Source organism: Grammomys surdaster, unplaced genomic scaffold (genome assembly GCF_004785775.1).
Source record: "Grammomys surdaster isolate TR1022 unplaced genomic scaffold, NIH_TR_1.0 125846, whole genome shotgun sequence".
In the NCBI taxonomy this organism is placed as follows: Eukaryota; Metazoa; Chordata; class Mammalia; order Rodentia; family Muridae; genus Grammomys; species Grammomys surdaster.
The window spans coordinates 1,767,076-1,785,470 of NW_021620672.1; the positions used below are offsets into that span (position 1 = coordinate 1,767,076).

Sequence of the window (18,395 nt, forward strand, 5' to 3'; positions counted from 1 at the left end):
CCAGCTAAGAACCTGAATCTGTACTTGTAGCCATTTTTATGATGGTTGTTAATTTTAAAGCTTCTTGGTAACTCATTTTATAATTTCTTAAGTTGGAGAGAAAGTAGTAGTACAAAGTATCACTAGCCAAATACTTGCTTTTAGTAGGAATGTCTTCTTTGTGTAAGATTTTAAATGTAATCAAATCAGTCTGCCAAGTTTGAACCAGTTCTTTTTGAGTTCTTAAGTTTCCTTTACTTTTCCCAGTTCCCTTGAGAAGCACTTTAAGAGGAAGATTATGTTATTTGTTCATTATACTCACAAATTCCATATTAAATTTGCCTTCATATTTGTAATTCTTAAACCACTGAATAGCTGCAAAGGACTATGGAAGCAGAGCTCCTGAAGATTAAAATGGGAACAACAAAAACCTGTTAGTTCCATATGAATTTGCTAAGTACTTACGCTTGTCTGCTTGTGGCTTTCCTAAGCATGCCGTCCTTGTGTCTGTTCAGTTGGACTCCCTCTCCTGACAGATCCTCCTCCCATTGACTTACTTACCCTGAGCCTCAGCAGCTGGTACTTGAAGGCAGTGAAACAAATGTGTTGTGCAGCTGTCTGCCTGCCAGAGAGGCTATTTCCTCTTGTGATACTGTCATTATTAGAGTATAGCTATATTCATTGTGATTCATAAAACAGCTCGTTCATCGTGTTCCAGCAAGTTCATGACCCTTATTCAAGTCATATCCTTATGTGTTTTCTTTGCTGTTTAGGGGTAAACTCTTACCGTAGCATAAGATGATTTTATTTGGAATGAGACCTAGACTGTTTTTCCCTTTTGAGAAAAGAAGATAGAATCTCGAGATTTTGGAGTATGTATTTTATGGAGATCCTCCCCCATGGCCGTATAGCAGTTTGCACACTTGTAGTTTCTTGCAGTGAGACAATATTCTCATCCAGCTTTATGCCTTTGCTGTGGAGTGCAATTAATTTACTCACGTCACAGCCTTATATAGAAAAGAAGAGAAAGATCCGCATGCTGCTTGTATACATAGATTTTGGCAGAAACTTTGTCACTGTTCATTTTTAAACAGCATCCAAATTTGGGAGCTGGTCCATTGGCAACTTCTTTTCCAGTAGGTTTTTTAATTGGAAAGAGTGTATAATGTGTAGAAAAAAATGTATTTCTGCCCTATTTCTGAAAAGTAATGTATAAATCTTACCAATTATTCTCTTGAAGTTTTCTCTAAACTATAAAACTGGCTTAACATTAAAGCCCTAGCAGAGCAGTGGTGGTGCACACCTTTAGTCCCAGCACTTGGGAGGCAGAGGCAGGCAGATCTGTCTGAGTTCAAGGCCACCTTGGTCTACAGAGCCAGTCCTGACACAGCCAGCACTACACAGAGAAACAAAACAAAACAAAAAAGCCTCTAACTGATGAGATTTGTGTGTTTCTTATTAAGCATCTTCATACATATGCATAAGGCATTTCTATCATGTTTCACATCCTCTTGCTCTTCTTTCTCCTCCTCCTCCTCCCCACCACCCCTCTTCCACTTTCATGGGTTGATCTTTGCATCGATGTCCCAGCAGGTTGTTTCATTAGGTTATTTACAGACCATGAGCACAATGCCAGTGACTGTAACACTGAAGAAAATAGCTCAGGATAATCCTCAAGATCTATTTGTTTTCTTTCGGGCCATCATTCCTGTTTGATTTCTCAATAGTACCTTTTGTTGATTGCATTTCCTAAAAATTTTACTTAAATTTTTGTTACCGTTTTATTTGGTTTTTGCATGCATGATGTAAGGGTTGTGCATGGCTCAGCACTCGAGTGGTCAGAAGACAGTTTGCATGTGTGTCCCAAGGATCAAACTTGGGCAGTCAGGCTTGGCACCAGGTTCCTTACCTGCTAAGCCATCTCGATGGCCCCTATTTCCTGTACCTGATTATTTGTTCTAGAAGTTTCATAATATTCAGATTCAATTTCTCTCCCCCAACCCCTCGATTTTGTCTGTTTCCTATTGAGAGCTCAGGCTGGTGGTTTGCATAAAGTCTGATTGATTGCAAGATGTTGATTGATAATCATGTTGAGATCTCTTGATTCTTTGTAAATTGCAAAACAGTTATATAATTTTTTTAAAGATCTATTTGTTTTATGAATGTGAGTGCACTGTAGCTGTCTTCAGACACACCAGAAGAGAGCATTGGACCCCATTACAGATGGTTGTAAGCCACCATATAGTTGCTGGGAATTCAACTCGGGACTTTTAAAAGAGCAAGCAGTCAGTGACCCACTCACTGAACCATCTCTCCAGCCCCATGGTTATACAATTTTATCATGACTTCATTTACTATTACTTTAAATCATTACATATACATATGTGTGAGCAAAGATTACTGTGTAAGCGTTTTGCTTCCAGTGTGTTTTTGCATTGCAGTCTCTGCCTAGGTGTTCATTAGTCCATCTAGAGCTGTCTGCTGAAACACTGACGAGCCTGCAAAGAGCATATGGCTTTATTGTACTCCTCAAAAGAGGTTAAATGCCTAAGCCAGTTTATTATAGGCTGTCTTTCCTTGGCCAAACACTTGTGTTTTCTGAAGAATGTGTCAGAGCTGGAATGTTATTAGACTAAAACTGACAGGGTTTGCTTTTTTTTTTTTTTTAAGACTTTTGCATTTCCAGCCCTCACTACCAATTTCTGCTTAACTGAAGTCAGCTGCAAGACCTATAACAGCTTCCCAGAGTTTGTGTCCCAAGCAAAATTGTTTTTTTCTAAGTCTCATAAAATAATGCCATTTGAGGAACAAAACACTTAAGTCCAAGTTGTGTCCTCTTTTTTTTGGCTAAAGGTGATGGACGGGTCAGCAAGGCTAAGGTGCAGTATACACGTGCATGAAAACAGAGTGGAAGAGAGGCTCTGTCCAATGACCGTGTACTGATAAGAAGAAAGGAAACTGAAGGTTTGGGGGCTTGGCTCAGGAAAACTTGCTTATTCCTACTACTTATTCAAGTGCCGATTATCAACTAGGTGAAGTTTTAAGATAGATTTTAGGTAAATTCTTTTCTATGAGTCCGTTTTCCTTGCAGCAGCCCCCCTTGCTGCAACCAATGACAAGTTGTAAAACTCTATGGGCCACTAGTTCCCTAAAAAGTTTCTGAGAAAATCTGAAAGTGAGAATTCTAGCTAGCTACCTAGCAAATCCAGCTTGTTTAATAACTGTTTTGAAAGGACCTTTGACTGTTACACTGTCTTTTAAAATAGAGATGCAACTATAGCAAGTTAGCACACAACTTTCTGATTCAAAGCCAATTTCTGGTTTTGCATCTAGATTTCAACAGTGTCAGCATACTGACACATCAGCTCTCTCTAGCATGCACAAAAGGGAACAGATAATATTTTGTGGGTAAAGACCCCGTACGATTCAGAGCTTACCTCCCTGATGATAAATAACCGCCCTAGAATTGGAACCCAGATCTTTCTGACTCTAAGCCTATGTTCCCTCTATCTCAATGAACTAAACACAAATAAATAAAATAAAGGTAAGTTGACAGAAACTAGTGAGAGGTGATCAGGGTCTGAAACAAAGCCATGAACGTGGAAATAAGAGTTACGGGTTTCCGTTGATTTACTGATAGATGAACTGTGGATTCTGGAGGAATGGAGAGAATAGAATTATGTAGATGAATGGTCATGATGAGAGAAATGGCGGAAGGGAGGGAGTCCTGGGTCTGTGTGTCAACTCAGGTGTCAGTGATGTGTTTGGTTAAAGACGTCCAGCCGGCCTTTAAATTCTATTGCAGATGGTGCTTGGATTGTAGAGAGTACAAGGACCGTTCAGGAGCTAGTATCCTGTGCATTGTGCTAAGCCTCTGATTTGGTACTTACCTAGTGATAATTATAAACTTGTAACTCTACCAGAGAAGTATCATGAGATTTATACCTTCACATTTTCTTTTGTGATGACCCTGCCAAGAACTGTTTCTGCCTGTGCACGTGTATTACTAGCTTTTCATGAAGGGGAAAAACTCCATATTCTGAAAGCCTCTTGATCTATTAATATGTTATAATATATTAGTTCTAGAAAATACTCAGTAAAGACATAGAAGCTAGAATGTTGAAGCAAGGAAGTTCATATGTACAATTTATGGTTAAATGATGTCAGTGCTTTGTATGCATGCCCTTGCTGAGTTCTTGTTCTGTGGAAGGTTTGTACAAATAGTAACATTGGCAAGATGACTGACTGTTGGCTGAAAACAAGGAACTTTTTATTAAAATAAAATAATCTGAATTTTGTTCCTTATTTCGGTGTAATCCTCATCCCCAGTTCTTCATGGAGCTCTGGCTAGCTGAAACTTGAAATTTAGACCAGGCTGGTCTCAAACTCACAGGTATCCTCTGCACCAGGTGCTGGAAGTAGATGATTCATCTTTTGTGTTGTCCTGGAAACATCTAAAAGACTCTGTAAATGCCTTGTATTCTGTAACAAAGTACATAGTGCCCAGAAAGTAGGAAAGTGCGTCCAGAGGAATGTGCTCCCTGTGACTGGTGAGTGTCCACTGTGTGGGCGCTAGGAGATGACCAGCACGCAGGGGGCTTGCTTGAGAAGTCTCTGTTACGGTCCTCTCTCTGCTTGTTTTCAAAATGTAGAAAATATATTTCTACTATAAATAGAATTCTGTGGGATATCACCACTTGTGTCTCTTGATGGCCTTGACTTTCTTGTGTAGTACAGGCTGTGCTCAAGTGATGACCATCCTGTATCTGTTTCACTACTGCTTGGGGTTACAGGTCTGTGTTAATGCACCTCTCAGTGGGAGATTTTTAGTTCCACAACTTATTTGTTAAGTATTATTTTGTTTCCTATATCTTAGAAACAGCAATAAAAACTTGTTAAAAATTTCTCCATTTTGGTTTATAACATGTTACCTATAACACTCTCTTCTTTTTCTTTATTTCCTATCAGGACGCCCGAACAGTGTCCAAGTGTGGTTTCTTTGTTGTCAGAGAGTTATAACCCTCATGTGCGCTATGGAGCTGCAATGGCCCTGGGAATCTGCTGTGCTGGTACAGGAAACAAGGTACAGCCTAACCAGTGAGGTCACTTCTTTCCTGACAGCAGGCTTTTGTAAAACAACTGTGAAAATACAGGTTCAGTGTGATCCCTAAAACTGAGCTTGGTGTTCAGGGCTTCACAGTGCTCCCCCACTTTCCTATGCTGCAGTGTCTGAAGACTCCTAAGAACAAACTGGCTAACCATTGTGAACTGCTCTGTCATTACATGGTTATTCTCTTCAGTACTATAGACATGATGATCACTGTCTAAAGCCACCCAAAATCAACTCACTTTTTTATTATTTTTAGTTACATGTATGTGTGTATGCCTGTGTGGATAATGTTTGCTTGTGGAAGCCAGAGGTGTCAGATCTCTCAGAAGATATAGTTACAGATGGTTGTGTACATACCCTTAACCACTGAGCTCTCTAGCCCCTAAAAATGTTAAAAATGCTCTGTGTGTGTGTGTGTGTGTGTGTGTGTGTGTGTGTGTGTGTGTGTCTGTGTGTCTGTGTGTGTGTGTGTATGTATTTGCACATGCACACATGTGCAGGAGTTAATTCTATTCTCTCCTTCCTTTGATTCTCTCCTTTGATTGTGGGGATCAAACTCAGGTCATTAGGCAACAAATGCTCTTACCCACTGGGCCCGGATGTAACATGTAATCTTGATTCACAGCATTGATACAAGTACTATACTTAGCCTTGAATAGCACACATGCATATATCTTGGGCACCTTGGATGGACCTTTCTTTTAACTCAATGAATGTATATGTTTTTGTGCTAGAAAGAGAAATTGTTTAGTCTGTTAAAAGATTTTTTTATTTTATATGTTTTGCCTGTGTGTTAGTCTGTATACCACCCACATGCAGTACTAGCAGAAGCCAGAAAGGAGCATTGGGTTTCTTGGAGCTAGAATTAATAGTTCAACTGTTGCTGTGTGAGGGCGCTGGAATTGAACCCCATTTAGTATACTTAACCACCAAACCATCTCTCCAGTCCCAAACTTTATCTCAAATTGATTAGTTCTGGAAACTTAAACTTTACTTTGCTTGACTGTTTCCTTTAATAAATATTAGATACAGCACCCTCCCATCCCACCCAGCACCTCCACCGCCACTGACCTGCACATCCAACATACATCATTGATACTCAACATTGCAAACACAGAAATATCACTTAATGGAAAAAAAAAAAAAGGCTCTGAATTTCCTTTGGGCTGGCAAGATAGCTCAACAGGTCAAGGTACTTGCTTCCAAGCCTGGTGGCCTGAGTTCAGCCTCTCTGACCTACATGGTAGAAATAGGACGAGTCTCCACAGGTTGCATTCCCTTCATACGCTGTGGCAGTCATGCCCACACATTAATAAATTAATCTTTTTAAAGAATTTTTCAGAGATACTTCATTTTCTCCTAGCATTTTATCCCAATCTGGTCTGGCCTGCTTTTCTAGTCTCTCCTTCCCTCCCTCCTTTTCTTGGCAGAGTCCTGCCATATTGCTCAGGCTGCCCTTGAATTCAGAATCTTCCCACCTCAGCTTCTCAAATGCTAACAGTTACAGGATTATATCACCACAACCAGTTTCCTGTTTGTTTTTTATAAGCGCTTGCCTCTACTCACATGTTTTTATAACTATTTAACTTAATCTCTGTGTCCCAGCTGCTGAACAAAATGTCCACTGCTAGAGCAAGCAATTGTACTTGGCACTTGATTTATTAGGAACCAAATTTCTCTGTGAAGCCAGCCGTGGTAGCACTTGGAAGGTAGAGGCAGGTAGATCTTCGTGAATTCGAATCCAAGCTCCAGGCCAGCAAGGGCTACACAGTGAGACCCTGTCCAAAAAAAAAAAGAGAGAGAGAAAGAAGAAACAATGTGTCAGAGCCTGAGAAGATGGCTCTGTGGTTAAGAGCACATACTGACTATTCCTGGAGTGAACCATCATTTGGTTCCCAGCACCTACACCGAGTAGCTCACAGTCACCTTTTTTTTTTTTCCCAGTTGCTTGTTTGTTTTTCAAGATACGAACTTGCTCTGTTACTAGGTTAGCCTCTAACTCACAGAAACCCACCTGGCTCTGCCTCCAAGTGCTGGGATTAAAGGCATGTGCCACCTCCCACTCAGCAACACAACCGTCTTTTAATTCTAGCTCCAGGAGATCCCACACCTTCCTCTGGCTTTCAAGGGTACCTGAATTCATGTGCACATACCCACCCCCACCTTTAATCTTTTGAAAATATGTATCTTTTTTGTTAGAGAGATGAAGTATATTTAAGAATTCCTTTGTTGCCGGGCGGTGGTGGCGCACGCCTTTAATCCCAGCACTTGGGAGGCAGAGGCAGGCGGATTTCTGAGTTCGAGGCCAGCCTGGTCTACAGGGTGAGTTCCAGGACAGCCAAGACTACACAGAGAAACCCTGTCTCAAAAAAAAAAAAAAAAAAAAAAGAATTCCTTTGTTATAGGTGGGAGGGAATGCATGCCCGCCACAGCATATATGTCAAGTTCAGAGGATGGCTTGTAGGAGTCAGTTTTCTCTATGTGTGGGTCCTGAGAATCAAACTCAGACTGTCAGACTTAATAGCAGGCTCCTTACCTGCTGAGCTATCTCACCAGCTGCCTCTTTTTCTAGTTTACATTAGTTCTGTAAACAAAGGAAGTATAGGGTTGGATATTTTGCTAAGTATTTTTCCTCTTTGGCTTTTAATTTACATTTATGTCAGCTCTCATAACTTAAATACAAATTGGATCTTTCTCTTTCCATATTATTCTAAATTTAATATGATATCTAGGGGCAGATGGTCTTTGAAGCAAAGCATCTGACAAGTTAATACAATGAAAGATTTTTATTATTCATACTAAATAACTCTGCTTTATTTCTAAGTAATTTGTATAACCCAGGTATCTGTACATAGCTGAAAGAGAGTATTTAAGAACTATAGCTGGAGCCATGCAGTGGTGGTGCACGCCTTTAATCCCAGCACTTGGGAGGCAGAGGCAGGCGGATTTCTGAGTTCAAGTCCAGCCTGGTCTACAGAGTGAGTTCCAGGACAGCACCTGGACTATACGGAGAAACCCTGTCTCAAAAAAACCAAAAAAAAAAAAAAAGAACTATAGCTGGGCAGTGGTAGCCCATGCCTTTGCCTTTAATTCCAGCACTCAGTAGGCAGAGGCCAGCCTGGTCTACAGAGCTAGTTCTAGGACAGCCAAAGCTACACAGAAAAACTCTGCCTTGAAAAAAAATAAACATTGCCCTTATCTAAAGTATACCTTTGACAGTGAGTGATCTGAAGGTACAGCCATCTCAACTTCAGTTAAAGTTTTGTTGTTTTGTTTGTTATGCTTTCAGGAAGCAATTAATTTACTAGAGCCAATGACCAACGACCCTGTGAACTACGTGAGACAAGGGGCTCTGATAGCTTCAGCTCTCATCATGATCCAACAGACTGAAATCACGTGTCCAAAGGTGAGCCAAGAAGCTCAAGGAGAGAGCTGTGTTTGGGTCTTTCTATAATTTACTTAGTGACTAAAAAGAAAAAAAGAAAAGCAGCACATTTGAGTGCAGCAGACTAGGACTGTTGTAATGATATCATTTTCCCTGCTGTATTTTTATAAATTTAAGGTCACTTTGTTAACTTAAGTAGACAACATACTTAAGAAATTATAACTCAAAAGCCAGGTATAGTGGCACATGTCTTTAATCCCAGCACTCAGGAGACACAGGCAGGCAGATTTCTGAGAGTTCAAGACCAGCCTGGTCTATAAATCAAGTTCCAGAACAGCCAGAACTACACAGAGAAGGCCTGTCCTGTTTTTGTTTGTTTGTTTGTCTGTTTGTTTTAAAGAAATTATAACTTATAAGGTAAAATATGAAATTAGCTCTTTTGTGTGTTTTGGTGTCTGTTTTTGCCTTTCTGTGTGCTTTTAAATAGATGTAGCAGGACTGATCGGCTACTCTGTTAGAGACTGAAAATTCAGTCTGCCTTTCTGCCTTTTGAGGCAATGAAACCTTCTACAGTCGCTTTATGTGTACCTCAGTCATTTAAAAATTGCATCTACATTCTTACCCTCCTAGGCAATCCTGGACAGGGTGTCAGTGGCTCAGGAAGTCCTGTCAATAACTAATTCCTTTCCGTTTTAGATGTCAGATTCCATGACATCTCATTGACATGACGTTTCATGACCTCTGATCATGAGTCCTCTAAGCAGTCCCTCTGAATCCTCTCTCTGGATCTATATAGTGAGGGAGAAAGATGGCCCAGCTCTCCTCAAGGAGTCGCCTTCCTACATCTTCCATGGACCGTACCTCCTCTGGATTAACTGTAACAGAGTTTGAGGCACTTATTTAAAACTTCCCTCATGACAGTGTCTTATACCTCATACTAGTCTTTACTGTGCAATGCGAGTGGACACAGCCAGACATCTTGTTGTGTTGAAAACAGAAAGTACGTGTATTTTATTTGTGTATTCTGAGATTATCCTGCTTGTGTTCAGTAGAAGTGTGAGCTACCAGTAGTGTACAAGTGGTGTCTACCTGCAATCTCAGCTTCTCAGGAGACTCTCAAGTTTCAGCACTGTCTTGGCAACAGGAGGTTTCAAGGCAGTCGTGGACAACTTAGTAAAGACCCATCTCAATATTAAAATAAACGAGACTAGGTGGTGTGGCACATTGGTTATATGCCTTGGTTTAATCTCCAGGACTGAAAAAAAGAAAGAAAAATACTTAGCCTGTGCCCATACCATTGTACTTAGATTTTTAGAGTGTTTAGCAGCCTTGAATTAGTTATGCTTATATCTGAGAAGCATTTAAAAACAAAATATTGCTAGCAGTTAAAAAAAAAAAAAAAAAGTTCAGGCCAGCAAATGCATATAGTCCCAGCACCTAAGAGACTAAGGCAGGAGGGTCACAAGTTCAAGGCCAGCCTGAACTACATAGTGAGACTTTGTCTTTTTAAAAAAAAAAAAAAATAGAAGGAAAGGAAAGGACAAGGCCATTGGCCTCTCTTCTGCTCAGCAACAGACACAGAGCACCTTTATTTTAAGCAGAGGAGACTTGGGAAAGAGGAGCACAGTTGCCCCACTGTGCATTGGTCTTCTGCTTCAGACAGCTCTGTCTGACAAACCTCACTTTCTGAGCAGTCACAGTCGTTGTCTCATTGTCCAGAGCTTCTCTCTCGAAATCATTTTCAGGGTTTCTAAAAGTTGTATTATTGCACTGCAATCTGACTCCTCATCCTGTTTTTTCCCAAGAATTGCTTAATATACTATGTCTTCTAGAACATAAACATCTTTGCAAACACAGACCACATTTCTTGGTGCTTTTAAATATAGCAGCTATCATATGAGTAGCTTTTATTTCTGCTTTTGATGTTGCCCCGAGCCTTTGGAAGTTACCCAGCTGAGCAGTGTCATTAAAGAATGAACCACCTCAAATAGCCATATAAATATTTATTCACTTGGACCTCACATGGCTTTCACATTGCTTCTATTGTCAACTAGACGAACGTTTAGCCATCCTCATATCCTGGCTATAGAATTCCAGTGATTAAACCAGAGGCTGGGGAGATAGATAGCTCATCAGGTAGAGCGTTAGCTGTGTAATCATGGAGGCCTGAGTTTGGACCCCAGCACCCATGTGAAAGTGACACATGGACACAGATGCGCTTGTAACTCCAGCACTGTGAGGAACAGACACAGGAGGATCTCTGGGGATTACAGCTGCCAGCCTGGATCCAGGTTCAGTGAGAGACCCTGTCTAAAGGGAACAAGGTAAAGAGTGCTATAGTAGGACTCTGGCACTCTCCCCAAGCCTCCATGCATATGTGTGGGCATACCACATGTATATATACCCTACACACAATAAAGTACCTAATTAAAATGAAACTGCTATGGCAGTGCCTGCTTTTAATCCCAGGAGTTCCAGGCCAGCCTACATCAGTAATTCTAAGGCTATCCTTGAGACCCTATATAAACAAAGAAAAAAATTTTCAGAGCTGAGCGTGGTGGCACACACCTTTAATCTTAGCACTTGAGAAGCAGAAGTTTGAGTTTGAGGCCAGCCTGGTCCACAGAACAAGTTCTAGGAGAGCTGGGGTGACACAGAGAAACCCTATCTCAAAAAAACCAACAAAAAGAAGTAATTTTAGGGTTTTTTAGTAGTCATAACCTCAAACTAACAGTGGCAGAATCCTTTGTGGAGGTAGAATAGCCTAAAGTATAGTCTTTTTTTGTTTTTGTTGTTGTTCGTTTTGTTTATTTACTCTTAAGAAATGTCACATTTAGAAAGACAAGATACAGCAATTTAAATAATTGGGGTTTTTTTGAATAATTGCAAGTTATGATCTTGAATGGAGTCTTAATGATATGAACAAATAAAGTACTCTCCTATCTTCAGGTTGTATAAGAATAATGAATACTAATTAAATAGCACTGGCAAGATGGCTCTATGGGTGAAGACATCTGCCAACAGCCTGATACCCGAGTTCCCACGTGTTGGGGGGACAACTCCTGCAAGTCTCCCTGTGACTTCCACATGTACATCGTAGTATGCATGCACCCACAAACATATAGATACACAAAACAAATACTATTTGATAAAAGTACATCTTTAAAATAAAAAATGTTCAATTGAAATGTGCATGTAGCTGGTAGCTCTGCAGTTAATATAAGTTGGCTGTGAAATGTAAATGTTTCCCTGCCGACCTAAAGAGAACAAAATGAATCCTCAGAGTCTTACATTTTCAAGTCAATACTTGAAATTAGTGAAAACAGCTCAAAAGAAAGCATCAAGGCATTAAGAATTCTCTCCTGGAGCTGGAGAGGTAGCTCAGTGGTTAAGGGCACTGGCTGCTCCTCCAGAGAACCCAGGTTCAATTCCTAGCACCCACATGGCAGCTCATAACCACTCCACTCCCAGGGGATCCAACATCCTCTTCAGGTTTCTGTGAGTACCAGGCACACACATGGTTCAGAGATTTATACATAAAATAATTAAAAGAAGAATTACAGCCCTTCCTCAAAGGAATGCAAAAGAAAATGGCCTTGGATATTTTGTAAGATTCATAATGGAAATCAGAATGTTTGTGTAGTATTATGCCCTAACACTTAGCCTGCACATTGTGCCCTTGGTTTAAATAATACCCATATGTTTTTGCCTTGTTTCTATCAGTTTCTCACAAAAATAAATCCCAGATCATAGACATATTTCTGTATTAGTAACACACAATTTAGAAAGTCTTGAGTATCACACTTAACCTTTTAATGGGTTCTTGGAGCTGTTTTCTCTCAAAAACCTGACTCTTCTCCTCATGAATCATCTGTTTTGTCTTGTTAAATGAAATCCACCATGAGAAGTTTATTTGAACATTTACATAGTAAATACAGTATCTAAACATCAGATGGAAAGTTACACTATAAGAATAAGTTCTCAGGGCTAGAGAGGGGATGGCTTTCCCATTAACATTCCTGGCTGCTCGAGCAGAGGATCCAAATTTGATTCCCAGCAGACACATTAGGCAGCTCACCAACTCTAAGTCCAGCTCCAGCATATGTAAAATAAAAACTAGAGTACATTTAGAGCTAATAATAATGAAAGCGGTGCTCTTCTTCGCCTTATATCATTTAACATGTAACCTGGTGAAAGAGTCTCATCCAGCCTCTGACAAGTACTTGTTTTAGAAGTGGGATCATGTTTAGCCACACTTGTTAAACTTCTTAATTCTAAAATAAAATTCAGTTTGGATAGATTAGGCTTTTGTTGGCTATCATGATTCATCAGAAATGAATCCAAAGAACTGTAATCTTTTCCCTTGATCATACAGCATTCTCCCTTCCAGAAGTATAAGATCTGCATTCAGAACATGATAAATATCTTAAATGCATAACGTTATGCCGGAGAGATAGAGAGATGGCTTAGCATGTACAGGCAGTTATCACCAAGCCTGGTAACCTGAATTTGATCCCTTAAACCCACACTCTCAAAAGTGTTCTCTTGACATCTACAGACACAGGCACACACACACACAGTGTTCTTTTCAAAGGCTAGAATTGTTTTGTCTTTTTTTTTTTAAGATTTATTTATTTATTTTATTTATATGAGTACACTATTGCTCTCTTTAGACACACCAGCAGAGGGCATCAGATCCCATTACAGATGGTTGTGAGCCACCATGTGGTTGCTGAGAATTGAACTCAGGACCTCTGGCAGAGCAGTCAGTGCTCTTAACCACTGAGCCATCTCTCCAGCCCCTGTTTTTGTCTTTTTTAATGTGAGTTTTAGGAACATAGAACTTAGATTCTTATTTCTATAGAAAAAAATGTATTTATAAGCTGAAACTCTAAGCAGGAAGTTTTATAAGATATTTAAGGTATAAGACACTATTGTAGCCAGGTGGTGGTGTGTATGCCTTTAGTCCCAACACTCTGGAATCAGAGGCAGGTGGATCTCTGAGTGCAGGGTCACCCTGGTCTATAGAGCAAGTTTCAGGACAGCCTGTCTTGAAAAGCAAAATGAAGGAGGGGGGATTATGTTGTTAAAATACTAATAAATTCAGAATGAAAATTAAAACTGTGTGAGATTCTTATAACAAGTTGCATTAGTCAGTTTTGCATGGCTGTGAACAAAGTAGCTCATGGAAACTATCTAGGTTCATGGTTTGAGGGATTTTAATTTATCATAGCAAAAAGGCATGGCAGAGTGGCTCTTTGATGACACCAAGAGTGTCCTGGGAGAGGGTGTGGCTGTTTGCATAGCAGTGAACCAAGAAACAGACAGACCAGAACCAGGGGTATGACTATCACCCAGTGCGTCTCAACCTATGGATCAGGACATGATATATATCAGATATTTACATTACCATTCATAGCAGTAACAAAATTACACTTATGAAGTAGCAACAAAATAATTTTATGTTTGGGGGTCACCACAACATAAAGAACTGTATTAAAGGGTTTCAGCATTAGGAAGGTAGAGAACCACTGCTATAACCTTCAAAGCTTACTTCCTAGTAACCTTTTTAATTATCTAGGACCCACGTCCTTAAGGTTCCACAGCCACACAAAGTATCACCACATGTGACCAAACATGAGCACTGGAGGCATGTCAGGCTTAAACCATCACAGTGAGATCATGACATTATCAGGAAGAGTACCATAAAAGAAAAATAAGGTATTTTTTATTTTTATTTTAGGTATGTGGAATTTGAAGTAATAGCAAGTCATCTGGAAAGAAAACTAGAAGTGTATGGGGCAGACTGAACAGAGATGTATAGGAACTAGACATAAGGCAGTTAAATCAGTAGCTCTTTACAGTTACAAAATCCAGGAAGGTCTGAAAACTTACAGGTTTGCTTTTAAGGACATAGCTGACTAAAACCTGACCTAGTAATGCATCACTTACTATGATTATCCATGTGTTTGCTACTGCTACTTCCAAGTTACTGATCTGGCCGGGTAGTGGTGGCATACGCCTTTGATCCCAGCACTTGGGAGGCAGAGGCAGGCGGATTTCTGAGTTATAGGCCAGCCTGGTCTACAGAGTGAGTTTCAGGACACCCAGGACTACACAGAGAAACCCTGACAAAAAACCAAAAAAAAAAAAGACTAATTCAATTATGGAATATTGTTCCATAACCCACCAGAAATACAAAGTGTGTGTGTCATGTCAGCTTTTAAAAATACATGTGTGGGTATCTTACCTATATGAGAGTATGTAACATATGGGTGCCTGATACCTGTAGAGACCAGGAAAGGGTCAGATCCCCCAGAACTGAAGTAGCAGACAGGCCCTCTGGAAAAGCAGCCACTGCTCTTCACGTTAAGCCGTCCCTCCAGCCCTCACGTTCGTTTTTTAAATCTGAATTCCAGATGCATCTGGCCTGAAGGACTTCATGGAAGGAATTGCAGTTGTATAGTTGATGTTCTAAAGACAGGTGTAATGTCAGTAATAAAATTAAAGCTTCCAAACTGGTCCCCAGTATGCAGAGATACTTGTGTAGCCAGAATGAAGTGGGAAGGAGGGAAAGGCGTGTGCTCTGCAGAAGAAATCACTCCGGAGAATTCTGTTCCTTTCTACGTTTTTTCTAATAGTGTAAGGTATAAAGTGCAGAGCATGATGAACTCTTTATTTATTTTTTTTTTTTGATTTCTTTTTTTTTTTAATTTCTTTTTTTTTTTTTGAACATGAAATGCTTTTTTTTATAGCATGTTTTACAAGGGGAGGGGGTAAGAGGGTCCAGGTGGTGGAAAAGTACAAAATCTTCTTGGCCTGTGCCTTGAAACATGTCATGGTCTATATGGTACACTGCCTTGAATTATGATCTAATGATGAACTCTTTAAATGCATGATTTTAGGAAGGGTGGATTTTAGACTCCCATGTAGATCACAGAATAACCTAGATTTTGAGACAGGCGGTTTGCTCCCTATGTAGTTGAGCCTGGCTTCCTCTCTCTCAAGAGACGGGGTTGTAAGTGTGTGCCTCTTTGCCGGGCTGTGGCGCCATCAGATTCTGAACTGTGAAGTTAGAAAACCATGATCTTGCCCCTGATCACCACTCATGGTAATCAGCAGGTGGCTGTACGTGTGTTGATATCTGTGAAGCAGAGTAGACTAGAGGATCACTTGCCTTCTGAATCAGTCCTCTGTCTGCTCTACTAACACAGTGACTCCTTATAAGAATTACAAGAATGAACATTAAGAAAGTGTTAGGAAAATAAAAGTGGTGAACAAACTTTCACTGTTTAAAATCCATCTTTCAATTTCTCATTGGATGCTTTTCTATTGTTTTAGATTTGGTTGTATATTTAAATTCTCCTTTGTAATGCACATGCAGTGTTTTGTTTAATCTTTATTTTTATAAGTTCATGGGTTTTATTTTAAACTTTAAACATAAATTTTCCATCCTTTATAAGGTAATGTAAGTATTCATCTAAAACAAGTTCAGAATCAAAGGACTTTGACCTGTTGAGCCAGAGTGAAAACATTAAACCTTAGGATATTTAAAATTAGTTTATGAACTCAGTGATTTAATCATGCTGGATTTTTATAGTTTTTAAAATGGTAAGACTGGGAGGGTGTGACTTAATAGTGATTGTACGTATCATATTTGCCCACTGTAGTTTGTTGTTGCCTGGGAATAAAACTGAGAGCCATTTTCTAGGAATATTGTTTTATTAGCAGTATATAAATGGCAGAGCTAATAGTCTAGAGGGTAGTAAAATTTTGCCCTTATGTGACGTCTGTACCTGCTGAAGTACGCGCCGTGCCCCTTTTGTGACCATGATTACTTCAGGTCATCTTTAGAACATGGATGAGGTAAATGTTATAATCCTCAAGGAAAGTGGGAAAAACTAAAGCTCAGAAAAGCTAGTAGGTGGCCAAATATGGTGATACATACCTATGGTCCCAGCTACTAAGGAGGCTTCAGCAAAAGGATTGTTTTGGGCTCAGAAGTTTGAGACCTAGGCCACCCTACAAGAAGTCTCATCTAAAAAGAAAAGGGCCATAGGACAGACAGACAGACTAGTAATTTATCCAAATATCTTCTAAGAGCAGAGATAGTCATATGCCCAGGCTGTCTGATTCTGTTACTCTGCCACAACATCACACTATACCCTTCAGACCAATACAGAAAAGAGGTTCTGAAAGAATGTGTGCTAAACTACATTATATTAGGAAACTCAAATCTGGTGTTTTCTGCTTTTGGCAGATTTGGGGAGCTCCATGATCATGTGCTTCCTGACCAAGCAGCCTTCTTCCTGAGTGCCTACCATTTGAAAGCACTGTCGGGAAAACAAGGAAGTGTAAGCCGTGGAAGAAGCATAAGATAGGCCCATCTCCACCCAACAGTTAAAGAAACCACTTTATTCCTTACAAATAGTTTAGAAGCATTTTTATATTATTAAAATATTTTTTAAGCCGGGCTGTGGTGGCGCACGCCTTTGATCCCAGCACTTGGGAGGCAGAGCCAGGCAGATTGCTGAGTTCTAGGCCAGCCTGGTCTACAGAGTGAGTTCCAGGACAGCCAGGACTATACAGAGAAACCCTGTCTCGCAAAACAAAACAAAACAAAACATATATATATATACATCTCAAATATTTAGAAGCATTATATAAAATAATACATCATAATTTCAGAAAACCTCTAAAGCATACAAAATTACTGGCTATCTCATCCTAAATCAAATCATAATTGATTCTGATCAAGTCTTTAGAAACTGATGTGCATTCAGAATGCACATCTTTAATGTTTGTGAATACACCCGCACAGGCTGGGTGAAGGGTAGTTTACTTAAGGTAGAACCAAACGACTGTGCCTGTTAGGAAATCTGCTCGGTTGACAGTAAGCAGCATAGCTGTAATTCAAAGTGCAGCAAAAGCCATAGTGTTTGCTGGGACTGTTTGGGCCTGCTGACTAGCTGGTGCAGAATGAAATCTTGTTCAGCATTCCCTTGAGTCTGAATCATCCGCTGAAAACAGCTAGTGCTCCCACACCAGGAAGTCAGAACACTGATTTCAAGCACAGAACTGTTCTGCCTTCACATCTGGTCTGTCTCCTTCTAAATGCCTTGCAATTGAGAACTGGGTCTCAACACCATTAGTGCAGTTCATTGGGTGTTCTTTAATGGCACGACAAATGCACAGAGACTATAATTATTCTTCTTGCTTCTTCAGGTGAATCAGTTCCGGCAGCTGTATTCCAAAGTCATCAATGACAAGCATGATGATGTCATGGCCAAATTTGGCGCTATTCTGGCCCAAGGCATACTGGATGCAGGTAAATGTTCTTAGGTCTTCCAGATGCATTATGCAAATCCAATGATACAGCTAATCCAATGCTCTGTGTGATGTCATGGAAATTGAGTCTGAAGTAAATTATTCCAGAGTAAAATTTGAGAAGAGTGTGTGTGGGTTACAGAGATAGTTTTCAATTATTCAAGCACAAAGTATATGTTTGAGAGCTACTCCTTCCCTGGACTCAGACACACCCTGTCCCCTCTTGCCTCCCTGCTGAAGAGTGAACAGGACATTACCTGTTAAGTGTGAGTGTAATTATACCGCTGAGTAACTAACTATACAGCACCTGGGTTTTTGTTGTCGTGTGTTTGGTTTTTTTTGAGACAGTGTTTCTTCATGTAGCTCTGGCTGTCCTAGAACTAGCTCTGTAGACCAGGCTAGCCTCAGACTCACAGAGATCTGCCTGGCTCTGCCTCCTGATTGCTGGGATTAAAGATGTGCCTCATCACTGCCCGGCAGCATCACCCCTTTTTATGATTTATTCTGAAAGACGTTCTATAAGTTTTCCCAGTTGGCCCTTAACTTACTGTCTTATTGTCTCAACCTTTTACAAGTAGCTGAAACAAGTGTACA

General features: G+C 40.1%; 1 protein-coding gene across 1 annotated transcript in view; it reads left to right on the plus strand.

The window, feature by feature from the left end:
• Psmd1 (proteasome 26S subunit, non-ATPase 1) overlaps nt 1–18,395 on the plus strand; it is a 72,574-nt gene that overhangs the window by 43,853 nt on the left and 10,326 nt on the right. The window contains exons 17-19 of the mRNA XM_028789542.1: nt 4,948–5,062; nt 8,379–8,495; nt 17,700–17,802. Of these exons, the coding sequence (XP_028645375.1) occupies nt 4,948–5,062; nt 8,379–8,495; nt 17,700–17,802 (335 nt within the window). The remainder of the gene's footprint in view (nt 1–4,947; nt 5,063–8,378; nt 8,496–17,699; nt 17,803–18,395) is intronic.